Below are 13,789 nucleotides of genomic sequence, written 5' to 3'. Positions count from 1 at the left end.
TATAACTTCTTTCAACTCCTTTTCAGATTCAGTTAAATTGTTTGATACACTCTGTAATAACACACACACACACACACACACACACAGATGTAGGTAAGGATACGAGGTCATGCCGAGCTCGAGCGAGATCATGAGGCTCTTGAACAGCTCCTCGGGCAGCTGAGGAATCTTCTCAGGGAAGATCTCACAGATGAAGGTGATGAGCTTATAATACTGGTTACACAGAGACGGAAACTGCAGGGGGGAACAGAGAGATGCATTATGGGTTACAGACGCAGGAAGCATACAGGGTCACATCTGTGCAGAACAAAACGTAGTGCAGGTTTGAAGGAGACTAACTCGAGGCAAAATGTAACCCCCTTCTAAGCGATCTTGACTGAAAATCATCTGTGTCATAACAAGGACCATAAGAGTGAGAAAGTAAGAGAGAGCAGGGTTCCCACCCTTTCCTCAATGTCAAATCCAAGGACTTTCTAGGTCCTTTTCCCTCAAATTTATGGACCCTTAGGCCTTATAACATGCGCATCAAGGTTGAATTTAACAATGTGACACTAATTCAGTTTGTTGTAGTTAGCTTTTGCTGATATCCAAGCCGATGATTTAGAACACATTACCAATCTTGCTTGAGTGTTATTTTATTGATGATGATGATGATAATTTTGTCTGGTTTATACCGATTAAGCCATGTAACGGGGGAGGCCATATGATGGGCCCTTGAGAAACTTGAGTAGCCCTTACACTCTGTGGCACTAGTTTAATGTGACAGTTTAATGTTTGGAGGCAAGAAAGAAGAGTCTCAACGGGGGTTCGAGGGTTTCTCCCCTGAGAAAATTTTGAAAATTGGAGTGGCTAAAACACTGTTTTCATGCAGTTTCAGACAGAAAATGACCATACTGTTTTAATATTACAAATCACAATCCAGCTACACTTAGCCCATCATGCACCAATCAACTTAGCCCATCATGCACCAGTCAGTACTTCATTGCCTCCATGCTGATTGCGCACTGCGCTATGATTAAGCAATATAGCACGAGTGAGAGTGGGGTTGGTCATGGATATTCCAACTCATGGAACGTCTCTCGGCCAATCAGAAACAAATAAATAGTTCCATAGAACCCAATTGTTGTATGATTGAGGATAAAATGTCTTTGCACTTCAGGAGGCACCAGTGCTAGAAACAAATTTGGTTTTGGACATTTTTAGGGTTTTGTGTGATTTTATAAAAGGGGGGGAAACAATTTTGACCTTAACTATAAATTCAAGCACTTTCACTGACCCATGTGTACATATATATGTCTATTTCCAAAAAACTTTCCAGGGCTTTGAAATAATTTTTTTCAAATTCACAAACTTCCAAGGATCTGTGGGAATCCAGAGAGAGATACTGTATATGTATCTTCATTTTGTGCATTAACACCACCATGTGTACACTTGTACTGTCCAAACATGTCCATGAGGTCGCACCTTCAGCAGGTCCTGAGACATGAGCGGCAGCACGATGTTCACCCCGAACAGAACCACGTCGGCCGCCGACACCGACCGCCCCGCTCCCGAGCTCTGCTCCTGGCCCCGGAACACTTCATCTGGACACACAAACACACCTCAGCCATGAAGACCACAGCCACAACATGCCAGCCAGTCATGCAATATTTATGAAATCTAACTTAAACATGTTTTTTTTTTTTTTTTTTTTATTGAAATCAACATCATGGATTGAGAGAATGAGCAAAAGGTGGCAGCAAGACCAAGACGCCTATCTAAGGAGGAAGACTGAGAGGGAAAGAATCACAAATGATGAGAATGATCTCATTCCCCATCTCTTCCTCCCACACACACATACACACACAAACACACATGCTCACATACCCTCAACCTCACCGGTGTCGCTAAAGTCGATGAACTCTTTGGACAACAGGTTGGTCAGTAGCTCCATGATGAGGAGCAGGTCCTGGTACTGGTCCTCCTCGGCCGTCACATCCACACGCTTACGGCCCAGATTGTTCTTGGAGTAGACCTGCAGCAGCGTCAGGCACGCCTCATACAGCTTCATGGACTTAGTCTGGGGGTTGGGGGGTAGAGAGGAAGAGATAGGTATAGAGGAAAGACAAAAGTTTCATCCATGTCATATTTGAGAATATGTACAGTTTACTTGTAGGAAAGTCTTCGTTAGTAGGAGGGCCAAACTAATCATTTCAGAGGCAAGAATATCCCTCACTTCTATATAAGTGTGTGTGTGTGTGTGTGTGTGTGTGTGTGTGTGTGTGTGTGTGAACATGATCGCTCACCTCTCCTAGGTAGCAGATCTGTTTGTGGGCGACCTCCACGAACACCTCAATGATGAGGTTGACCGTGTCGGGCGTGTTGCGATACACCTCCATCAGGCCGATGCAGCTGGACAGGAAGTCCATGAGGAAGCTGAAGAGCGACGCAACGTTGTCGATCTGCGTAGCCTCGGCGATGCCGCAGAGCGCCTCCAGCGTGGCCACGATCTCGCGCTTGACCGCCTCCTCCTGGCAGATCTGGGCGAAGTTCTCCTGGTTGATGAGATTGAGGAAGCGCTGCTGGAGTGGGTGCAGAACCTAGGAGAGAGACGGGGGGAGTTAGACCCCCCCTCTGTCACTGATCCAGGATCAGCTCATTGGTCAAATTAAACTAAATTACATAAGTATACAATTAATTAAAACGGTACTTATATTATATATATTTCAACACCATCCAACGCCACCTGATGATCAACAAACTCTACCATCTGCACATCCCCCGACCCTCATCCACTGGACCCACAACTTCCTCAGTGACCATAAGCAGTCAAGATTAGTATGGTCACATCACCACTCACCACAATTAACACTGGCGCCCCGCAGGGGTGCGTCCTAAGCCCCTTCCTCTTCACCCTCTACACCAATGACTGCGTCAGTCCCACACCCATCACCACATACTTCAAATACTCTGATGACACTGCTGTATTTGCACTTCTGAATGACAATAACTCCATATCTGCATACCAAGACTCCATTTCTCACCTCACACAATGGTGCACTGACAACTACCTTCAGCTCAACATCAGTAAAACCAAGGAACTTGTAATCACCAACACCAGAACACCATCTGACACAATCCACAACCCCACCTGCATCAACAACGACACCGTAGAAATAGTGGACTGTTTCAAATACCTTGGACTCACCCTGGACAATAAACTCAGCTTTGAGCAACACACCACTGACATACAAAAACACAGTCAACAGAGACTACATCCGTAAGCTCAGATCACTTTCTGTTGCCCCCTGTCACTTGCTCCTCCTGTACAAAAGCATAGTCCAGCCCATCCTCCTCTACTGCCTTCCCTGCTTTTTCAACATGCTAACTGCTGCCAACAGAAACAGACTCACACGCATCACCCATACCGCAGCCAAAGCAATAGGCCTCCCCACCCCTAATTTATCAGACCTCAACAGCACACTCACCAAGAACAGAGCACAGACCATCGCTCATGACCCCACCCACCACCTCAATCCTTTCTTCATTCTGCTTCCATCAAAATGCAGATATAGGGCTATGGGGTGGAAGCGAGTACACTTTAGGAAAAGCTTTGTGCCCTCTGCAATAGCAGCACTTAACAACAGATCACAGTGGTGATGAATCACTGTGCCGCCCTCATTCCTCTGTAATGTCAACTGGTGATGGTTTTCCTGTTTGTATCTGTGTAAAGTGATGTATATGTGCTGTTTTTGTGCTGTTGTGATATATGTGGGTGGAGTATGTGGTGGCAGTGTGGTGGGTGAAGAACCGTGACTGTGTGTATCTATGTATTTCATGTCTGTGAGGCTTGTATGGTATGTGAAAACAAATTTCCTATGTAAGGACAAATAAACTAACTAACCAACATGGCCCTCATTACCCTGTAAGTTAAATTGGAATTATACTATACCAAATAAATGAATCCTGTATATAAATGTATATGATGCCATTAAACGTAAGGTATTCAGGTGCTTTATACCTAGTGTGAGCAGCTGAAGTGGCAGGATAAAATCTTTTTTAACAGCTCAAAAAGGAGACTTGCCTGCTTAAGGATGACAGCGAAATATGTTTGAAAGAAATGCCATACAAGTGATCATTTATAAATGGGTCATTTCGTGTCAAAACAGATAAGGCTGCACCATCTCATATTTTGTTCAAACCTTGTCTAAGTCAAAAATGGGTTCCAAAACCAAGGCCTGTAAAATATTTATGTTCAAATCCTATTATTTCAGCCCCAGTGCCTTACATTTTACAGCCTGAAAATCATATTGTCTGGTAAGCAATGTTTGGGCATTAATATAATGAAAAGTATTATTCATAAGCAGCCCAAACTTTGTAGGGTAAGACAAACATGTTCACAGTATGACTGAACCATTAAAAGTTTGTACAGCATTCTCAGTGACTTTCTACAAGGCCCTAGATTTAGAAAAAAGTGCAAGAAGTGTTTAGGGCAGTATAAACTTGCTTTGTACACATTTGGTATAAATCATTATTTTTTTCTCTGCATACTACATTTCATAAATGTTGTACCAGTATTTGAGCTCTCCACCTATAATGGCCTTGAAGATTAAACAAGGGGAGGTTGTGTTTTCCGGTCATTTTCTTAGGATTAAAATAGCATGTGGGGTAGCTAGTAGGCACTTGAAAATCTATGTGAAAGTAGCTCAGTGTATGGGCATTTTGTGTACAAAGTGGCAATGTTGTACCATGGTGTTTAATCCATGGTACAATCCAGGTATACAATGTAACCAAGTAAGTGCATTTATGCATTAATGAAACATGGTCCATCATTGGCACTTTATAAGCGAAATGACTATAAACTGATCTATTCCTACATTGATTTTTGTGTTCCTACTAGCTACCACACATACCATATTAGGTCTATGAACATTTCCAAAAATGCAAATCACACCTTTTTTATCCTTAATATCCTCATTTGCATTTGATGCAGACTTCAAATATTGGCTCAACATTAATTAAGTATTATATTTGCAGACAAAATAATGATTGGTGCAATGTGGATACAGAAGATTAGTTCAATATCATCATATCATCAGTTTTGCATTTTTTCCATATCTAGGGCCTTCTAGAAAACGAATGAGCAAGCAGTACAAACTTTTAACGGTCCAATCATACCAAGAACATGTTTGTCTTCCACCCTACAAAGTTTGGGCAGGCTAGGAATAATACTTTTCCAGATATTAATGCCCAAACATGGCCTCCAAGATAAGGCATTTCTGAGAGTGTAAAAATGACACAAAAGCAAGTGAAAGAAATTATGTAAACATTGGAATTTAACAAAAATATTTTACAGGTCTTAGTTTTGGGACCTGAATATTATGAAGACAAACCTTGAGCAAAATTGGAGACGGTGCAGCAACTATTTTCCTGGATTTTGTCTGATTTGACACAGAATGACTCAAATAGATAAAACTGGGTTATTGTTTCTGTGATGTAACAGAGTGATGATGAGTATTTCATTAAACATAATGGTATGGGGTCAGAACGTAACCAAAGCCATGTAACTTTGTTTTAAGGTTCTTCAACGCCTCACCAGGGCTTTTTGATTTAGGTTTCAAATGTGAAATTTTACTTTGAAACAAATGACGTATCTACATAGCAAGCATAACTCCACAATGCCTCTACTCTAAAGCGAGGCTTGAAATTGAATAGGCTTTGAAGAGTGGGAAAAACACTCAAGAGCTTATAATAACTTTATAGAGCCCTGTTTATAGGGCAGTTTTACGACCGTGTGGGCTTCATAAACAAGTTGTCATCTTCTCTTTTTTTTTTGAAGGAAAATAAAAAGGGAGACTGGCGAGGCGTGCATCCACCATCTTGAGCTCCACGTCAACCACTTTAAGGGAGTTCGTACAACCCACATAAACCATCACACATTCCCATAAAGACAGACACACAAAAGCAGCAGGACACCGAGACAAGAGGGAACTGCGATGAATGGATAAGCGTAGCTTGTCAGAATAACAGACAAGTATATGGAAACAGGAGGAGAGGGGCGAGGATGAGTAGGGAATCAGCGTGATATCTGCCCGTTAACCAACTCTGTGGGTCAACGAAGTCTAATGATGAACGTGGATCCATTGGAGCAAAGATAAAAAAAAAAAATGTTTTTTTTAAAAAAAAGCTCTGTAAACCCCCATCCCCCATGAGAGCTGCGCTGACCTCGGCCCAGTACTGCTGCTTGGTGTCGGAGTCCATGTGGGCGAAGCCGCCCAGCACCAGCGCCTTCATGAGCGTGCGTTGGACCGAACTGGACAGCAGGTGGAGCGGCGGACTCCGACTAGCGAACTGCTTGGCCAGGTTCCACCAGTTCTCACACTGAACCACGATGTTGGCCCTGAGGGAGGGAGAGGGGGGGAGGTTAAATATTTAATAATTTAAAAGGACCGTAGTTTCAAAGATGCACCAAAAAAGTTTCACTGACACGGTATCAACACAAAACAACCAGCAGGTGGAGTTGTTCAACACATACACATGCCCACACACACACACACCTCTCCCTCTTTTCCACCAGGGTGACGAGCAGCTCCACTGTGTCGTTGGCCAGGTCAGGCTCTGAGCTCCATACCGACAGGTTACTGATCACCTTCTCCAGCAGGTATCCCACAATCCACTGCGCGCCTTCCGTGTCCGCCCCAAACGCTGTGCTCAGAGGGATGCTTATCTAGGAGGGGAAAGAGAGAAACAAACTTTTAGGAAGAACAGAGAGAGAGAAAGAGAGAGAAGAGAGAGAGAGAGAGAGAGAGAGAGAGAGAGAGAGAGAGAGATGGAAAGAGAAGGAAGAGGAGAGACAGGCAGACGGACAATACACTCTGCCTATCGCTAACTCACTCTCATTTCAGACAGGAGGGACACTTTAATAGGACAGTGCTGAAGTGTATGACCAGGTGGGTGCACACACACACACAAACACAGGAATGAGTGCTTGTGTGGTGACGCACACAGCCAAAGCTGACAATAACTGTTGATGAGCGCTGGGACAATAACTACCATCAGAGCCAGCCATGACACCCCTCAAAAACACCTGAACCCCAAGCCAGTGTCTCCTGTTACTTCTCTGAAGGGCACAGGCATGCACGCAAACACACACACATACACAATCTCACACACACACACACAAAATGTCTCTGGTGTCAAAATGGCAGTGATTTGTGGTGTCAAAATGGCAGTGATTTGTGGTAACCAGTGGTCTAAAAGGTGTGCTATTCATTCACAAACTGTAAAAAATACTTTAGACCCCATTTTCGTAAGTTGCTCTATAATATTTTCGGACTCCACACGACACCTCACCTGGCTATAAAGTTTCTCGTCCACCAACAGGTAAGTCTTGGCCCATCGCCGTAGAAACCAGACGATGTCCTTGCCCATTTGTGGACTGAGCAGCTCTGTGAGACTGGCCCGCGTGGCACGAGATTCCACCTCCGACGTCCGCAACACCGCCGACAACAACCTGGGAAGGGAGGGAGAGAGAGGGAGATGTAACCCGAGGATCATTTTTTATTAATGCAGTTAGAGGTAGCATAAAGGTAAACACTCTTAAGAAAAGGAGAGAGAGAGAAAGAAAGAAAGAAAGAAAGAAAGAAAGAAAGAAAGAAAGAAAGAGAAAGAGGTACAGAGAAAAACGAAAGAACTGAAAACTTGAGATCTATTGACAAGACAATATGGAAAGATTTTTGCAGTACAACAGGGGAAAAAAAAAAAAAAAACATATGTACAACAGCAGCCAGAAAGACAAGAGGACATCGGCTACTCCCCCCAGTAGCACCCGCTACCCACCCTGCCCCCAGTAGGCCTGACCCCAGGGCTGCTCCTCTGCACAGATAGTGGGATTAGTGGGGCTCAGAGCCACCGGGGGCCGCAGGGGGGAGGGGAGGCGCTCAGTGGGAGCGCATGGAGTGCCGCGTGGCTGGCATTGTTCCGGGCAGACAAAAAGCCCTCTGACATTTCAGAACAGAGGGTCGCTCTCCGCTCTGGAGGAAACCCAATCCCCCAAGCCCACTGTCTCTGCAAAGCCTTTAACCCCACCACCACCCCACCACACACACAGGCTACTGTCATCAGTCACCGTCTCTTCACATGCCTTCACGCTCATTCAACACACACACACACACACACACACACACACACACACACACACACACACACACACACAAACAAACAAACAAACAAGGAGTGTGGCATTTTGTGTCCAACTTCTGTTATCATACTGCACTCAAGAACACACACAATCACACTAGAATGTTCCATTGTTGCTCTGATGCCTTTAATTCACTGTATACAAGAGCCATTACCAGCTAATAGTGTTTCATCACCTCTAATAGCCGACCCTACTGCAACAAACACACACACACACACACACACACTAACCATCATCACTCCACATCATCACAGCACTGTCAAAGTTTTCCAGAATTACACTCCAGCCCTTCAGGTTCCATCACCACCCACTGTCTTTCTCAAATCCCCCCACGCGCAAACACAAATGCACACACCCGCCATCAGCTCAATGTCTTTCAGTCACTCAATCAATGTCTCGGAAAAATGTCCAACCTCTAACCCTGACACAACACACCCTCAAACCATCACTCTGTCCTCCACACTCCTGTCTGTGTGACCCCCTTCAACATACACACACACACACACATCCCAAGAATCCCTTGGCCCCTCATCTAAATATTGTCTTTCCGACCTGGTGACCCCAAGTCCTCTCCAGATCGTCTCACTGTCTCTCTAAGCCCTCAGCCCTTGGCCCTCTCCTGCTTCAACACACACACACACACCTGTCCTCAAAGTTATTCCAGAGAAGCCTCCAGGGCCCCTTTCTATTCCATTTTAGTCTACCTGCGTATTTGTACAGGAAACACTCTGACCAATAACAGACACCATTCCGTCCTAGCTTATTGTAGGAAACAAAATAGCACACACACACACACCTCACCTGACAACATACATACACACATGTTCATAGAGCTTCACACAAAAGCAAGCAAAAACACACGTACACAGACACGCATTCACACAAACCCTTCCTTGACAGCATACACACACACACACCCACACACAAACACACACACACTTCCTTGATAGCATACACACACACACACACACACTAAGTGCATAGGCCCTACTCTACTGCCCCCACTCAGAGGTCAAGCCCATGTCTTAGCGGCACCTGGCCCAGTTTTAATTGAATAATGTGCAGGCGGAGCGAGTGGCCGCGTGGCAGCGGGCAGCCCTGGCGCCTGGGAGCGGGAGCCTGGCTGAGCCGGGAAAAGCTGGACGCACGCCAGGACATTCCACCGCGGGGCACAGGGGCAGCCTCACTGGCATCATCCCCTACAGAGGAAGAACATGTGGGCATGTGGGCATATACACACACACACACACACACACACACATACACCTTCTGTGTGACAAACCATCTTTAATGGAGAATAAGCAGTCAGATTTTAATCCCCGTCATCAGAAGGATGATAAAAGACTAGGGGCACACAAACAAAATGGCAGATTACTTCTGTCTACCACAAAGCCTTGGACTATCAGTATCAACTTTACCCTTGTGATGGGACATTAGACAAGTCAACAATGTAGTTGTTTGGCACACGCACACACACACACACACACACACACACACACAGTGCAGGGCCATAATGTCCTGTGTGTTGGTCATGAGATGCGTGACAGCTGAGGGCCAGTGGGAGCAGTCCAATAGAAATAGCTTTGATGGAGCCGGGGGCAGGAGACAGGAGACGGGAGCAGCGGTCAGTCAGTCAGTCCTGCGTGAAAACACTCTCAGCATAGCACACGATCGCTGCAGCAGCCTCCTGCGATGAGTGATCTGTCTAAGACTACATGGCTCTGCATGGCATGCATCAGTGTGTGTGACATCGCTGTGGACTACAAAGAGAAACCGCAACACACACACAAACACAGACACATGCCACCAGATTCCAACTGGCATAGTGGTGCAGTCAGAGACATCTCCACTGGTAAGAGACACAAGGTCTGATGGTCAAGGCAGAGGTTGTTGCACGTATATTTAGCTGAAAACCTCCACCTGACTAAACTAAACTACGTATATAACTAAACTGTGTGGGAAACTATACAATGCTGACCAAAGTGACAAAAAGACCCTCTCTCACGAGTACATTAAGCATTTTAAAACTTCATAATGTCTTTCATTCATGAAAACATGGTGAGTCTATTCTAAAACCTCAAACACAAATCGACTGCATATATCTAACCAGCCAACAACAAATGTAAACATCCTGAAAACAACTTAATACCCAATCCACAAATCTAAGGACAAACACATCTTGTCTTTTGTCAATTCAAAACAATGTCAATTGTTTTGCTGCTGTATTGTAATTTGTTTTGAAAAAATATTTTTTTTCTGTGGCTGAAATAGCAACATCTTTGTACCAAAATCATGGATTGTTCCTTTAATGCCACTGGTGCCCGGAGCGCTATTAGGAGCAACGCACTTCTAGATACTTCCTGGGCCTCTACTGGCAGGGCTCTACAGTGCGCCCATTTCAAAATAATTGCGTGCGAGTGCAAAAAATATTTAGGCGCACTGGTGCGAATGACTTCTAGCCAAGTCAGTGTTTGCCTACAAAATACACCGCAACATCGCAAAACATTAGTCAAAGTCAAAGTCAAAGTCACATTGTCAATTTCTTCACATGTTCCAGACGAACCATAAACTATCCCACGGTGAAGACAATATTTAAGTCCATAAAAACTACACCTCCCCATCAAAGTTAGACAGTTTTGCAAAGTCAGGCCAATAAGAGGCTTGGGTAGTTCTGTTTGACCGGAGTAATTGTGGTGCAGGTCGCGAACCATAAAATCACGTCGCCAATAGCATCGCTAGTTGCTAATAGTCTCCCGTTTTCTTGAAAGAGAGAACGCTACAGACAACTCCAGGCATCCATGCATGCTTGTTTGTTTTACACCGAATACAAGCTGAAGTGCAAAACGAAAGTATGCATAGGCCTACCATATGCCAACTGCCCCAATCAATGCAGATATTTCAAAAATATATAAATATCACTGATTAGACTATGTTGGGTTTTGTGGAAGAGAAAATTCACGGTTTTAGTAGTAGGCCTAGTATTGGGCAGTATGCAGTCAGATAGGTCACCCATGGGCATATTAGGATTAGCTACAGGTGGATTCACAAATAAATAAATTGCCTGGCCTAGGGACCTACATTTGACAGGATAGCCTACTTCAGGCTATATGCAAATATGGCAATGCATTATATTATTTTACATTAACAAAATGTAGAAAAATAGACCGGACTGAAAATAAAGTATGCACTGATGTTCTGTAACTGTTGGCTGCAGTGTAAAGTTACATTATGTGTAAGTTAAGTACAGAACTGACTGTGCCCCCCAGATTTGTGTCTGTGCTCCTAAATTTTTTTAACTTGGGCGCACAAGTGTTCCTGGAAAAAAATGTTAGTGTAGAGCCCTGACTGGGCTTCAGCCGCTGCTCACCTGATGACTGAGTCAGTCCTGTTGCACCCTGGGATAGAGGAGGCCTTCTCGCCGGGGGAGCCGAGCAGCTGTAGGGTGGTGTTGATGTCCACCTCGGTGGAGTGCTTGATGGAGTACTCCATCACCTCAGACGGTATCAGAGGAGTCTCGCCCTGAGGGTCATCTGCCAAGAGGTAGCCTGCCGACAGACACACACACACACACACAAAATAGAACACATTAGATTAACATTTTGAGTTAAATTTGACCATTATTTCCCACCTTCATCTCTCCATCTCTGAGGTGAATACACTGGGGCAAGCTCCACATGGAAATGCATTTTCCTTCTTCATTCTAAAGTACAATCTGATTCATGTTTATTGGGCTATTGGGGACTGCGGTTAATACACAAACACTGTCAATACACAGTTTTGTTTTATTACTATTTGCATACAACACAGTCATGCGGTTCATACACACTGTGGCTAATACACAGGAAATGTGTACTGTACACAAAATTTAAAACAGTGGCACAGCAGCTGGTATACTGTATCAAAACAGAGTTGACTGTGTTATGCAAACATTTGACCTTAATGTTGATAAAATTAAAGAGGGTTCATACAGTACATATGAAAGAAGAGTTGGCCAAGTAGCCATGGAAAAAAAGCGGTGTGAGAGTCCTTGTCTTCTTGGGCACATAGTCAATCATTCTACATCGGGCCTGTTGGTTTTTTGATATGTATGATAAGCAGAAAGAGAGGAAACAAGCCATTCTGAAACTCCTCTGTCTAGACTCATTAGTGACAGGTCTCTGAGGGGCACTGATATCTGGCATAACTGACAGGAGTTAACCGGTCAACGCAAACACACAGAGAGAGAGAGAGAGAGAGAGAGAGAGACAGAGAGACAGAGAGAGAGAGAGAGAGAGAGAGAGTGTCTGAGGGGGTCTCACCTGTAACTAGTATGAGCCAATGAATGTCTTCATAGAGGTCGTCTAGAACCTTCCGATCCACTGAACCGGGGTCCGGTGAGGACATTAGGTGCTGCTGGTGTCGCTGGAGCTGGCCGTGCAGCCGCGTGACCCGGTCCTCCAGTAAGCTGGGGGCCGAAAGGTCAAAGGTCATGACAGATATACAAGTGCCAAAGGGCAACAGAGTGTCAGTGGTTGTGGGGGTGGGGGGCACTAGGGCATGAGCAGTATTAACACTGCATTCATGAAGTGCGTGAGAGTGAGTCGAATGAGTGGTATATGGGGAGTGGAGTGTGTGTGTGTGTACCTGGTGAGAAGGGGGATGCAGTCGTGTGTGTGTGTGTGTGAGAGTATCTGGTGAGGAGGGGGATATGGTGTGTGTGTGTGTGTGTGTGTGTGTGTGTGTGTACCTGGTGAGAAGGGGGATGCAGTGGTCGGATGCGATGCGGCCCAGCATGCCAATACTGGCCAACTGGTCTGAGAACAGTTCCCGGTCATCCTCCTGGAGCTCATTTATCTCATCCTCATCATGAGATGCCACGCCGTTCGCCGTCTGAGGGAGAGAGAGAGGGAGAAAGGGGGGGAGGGAGAGGGAGAGAGAGAGAAACAGAAAGAAGCACAGTGAAAAATGATATCAATAAAAGAAGAAAGCAGGGAATGACATATGACAGTCAAAATCAAAATAACAAAAAAATACATCAAGTGTATCAAGAAAACATGTCTCAAAGGTCGAAATGGTAGCACAGACCGACAAAAACAAAAAAAGATGCCAAAAGCTGAGACAGAGAGGAAGGTGAGGCTATTTAACTTCCTTGTCACATGGCTGTGACTGATCCCTCCTGACAGGTTTTATTTCCAGACGCTGGGGCCCACAGGCCTGACTAGACCACTAGACTGACAGCGCGGCTATGCCGTCTGGACGGCTCGTCAGCCATCAGGAGGCGATATGATTCGGTGTGAAGGAAGACGCTCTGTACTCACCAGGAGCTACGTGCAGACTGACCACAAGGCAACTAACTGTAGCAAAGTCAGACAGATAATCGCACGCACACACGGCTACTAATACAGTGATCGATGTACAGATATCTATATAGACAGAAAGCAGCCGCAAGTCACAGGTGGACACACAGCTACAGATATAGCTGCGCTCATAAAAAACTGACACGTAGATGACACTGGCTTACTCAGACATAGTAGTGGCAAATACTCATACATACACAGCACACACACACAATCATATGGAAGTCATCATAGCATAAGGCAGACAACGAGCACATGCAGATTCACATGAACA

The 13,789-nt window shown here is 45.0% G+C and overlaps 1 protein-coding gene across 1 annotated transcript in view; it reads right to left on the bottom strand.

Moving 5' to 3' along the window:
• xpo4 (exportin 4) overlaps window positions 1-13,789 on the bottom strand; it is a 53,320-nt gene that overhangs the window by 1,993 nt on the left and 37,538 nt on the right. The window contains exons 11-20 of the mRNA XM_048239831.1: window positions 12,906-13,048; window positions 12,478-12,623; window positions 11,547-11,724; window positions 7,333-7,492; window positions 6,537-6,706; window positions 6,205-6,379; window positions 2,286-2,579; window positions 1,867-2,059; window positions 1,465-1,583; window positions 104-234 (exon numbers count right to left, since the gene is read on the bottom strand). Coding sequence (XP_048095788.1) covers window positions 104-234; window positions 1,465-1,583; window positions 1,867-2,059; window positions 2,286-2,579; window positions 6,205-6,379; window positions 6,537-6,706; window positions 7,333-7,492; window positions 11,547-11,724; window positions 12,478-12,623; window positions 12,906-13,048 — 1,709 coding nt within the window. The remainder of the gene's footprint in view (window positions 1-103; window positions 235-1,464; window positions 1,584-1,866; window positions 2,060-2,285; window positions 2,580-6,204; window positions 6,380-6,536; window positions 6,707-7,332; window positions 7,493-11,546; window positions 11,725-12,477; window positions 12,624-12,905; window positions 13,049-13,789) is intronic.

The sequence above is a fragment of the Alosa alosa genome, chromosome 3, assembly GCF_017589495.1.
Source record: "Alosa alosa isolate M-15738 ecotype Scorff River chromosome 3, AALO_Geno_1.1, whole genome shotgun sequence".
NCBI classification, from domain to species: domain Eukaryota; kingdom Metazoa; phylum Chordata; class Actinopteri; order Clupeiformes; family Clupeidae; genus Alosa; species Alosa alosa.
The sequence above is the reverse complement of the archived record's forward strand: the minus strand, read 5'-3'. Positions and strand labels throughout refer to the sequence as shown.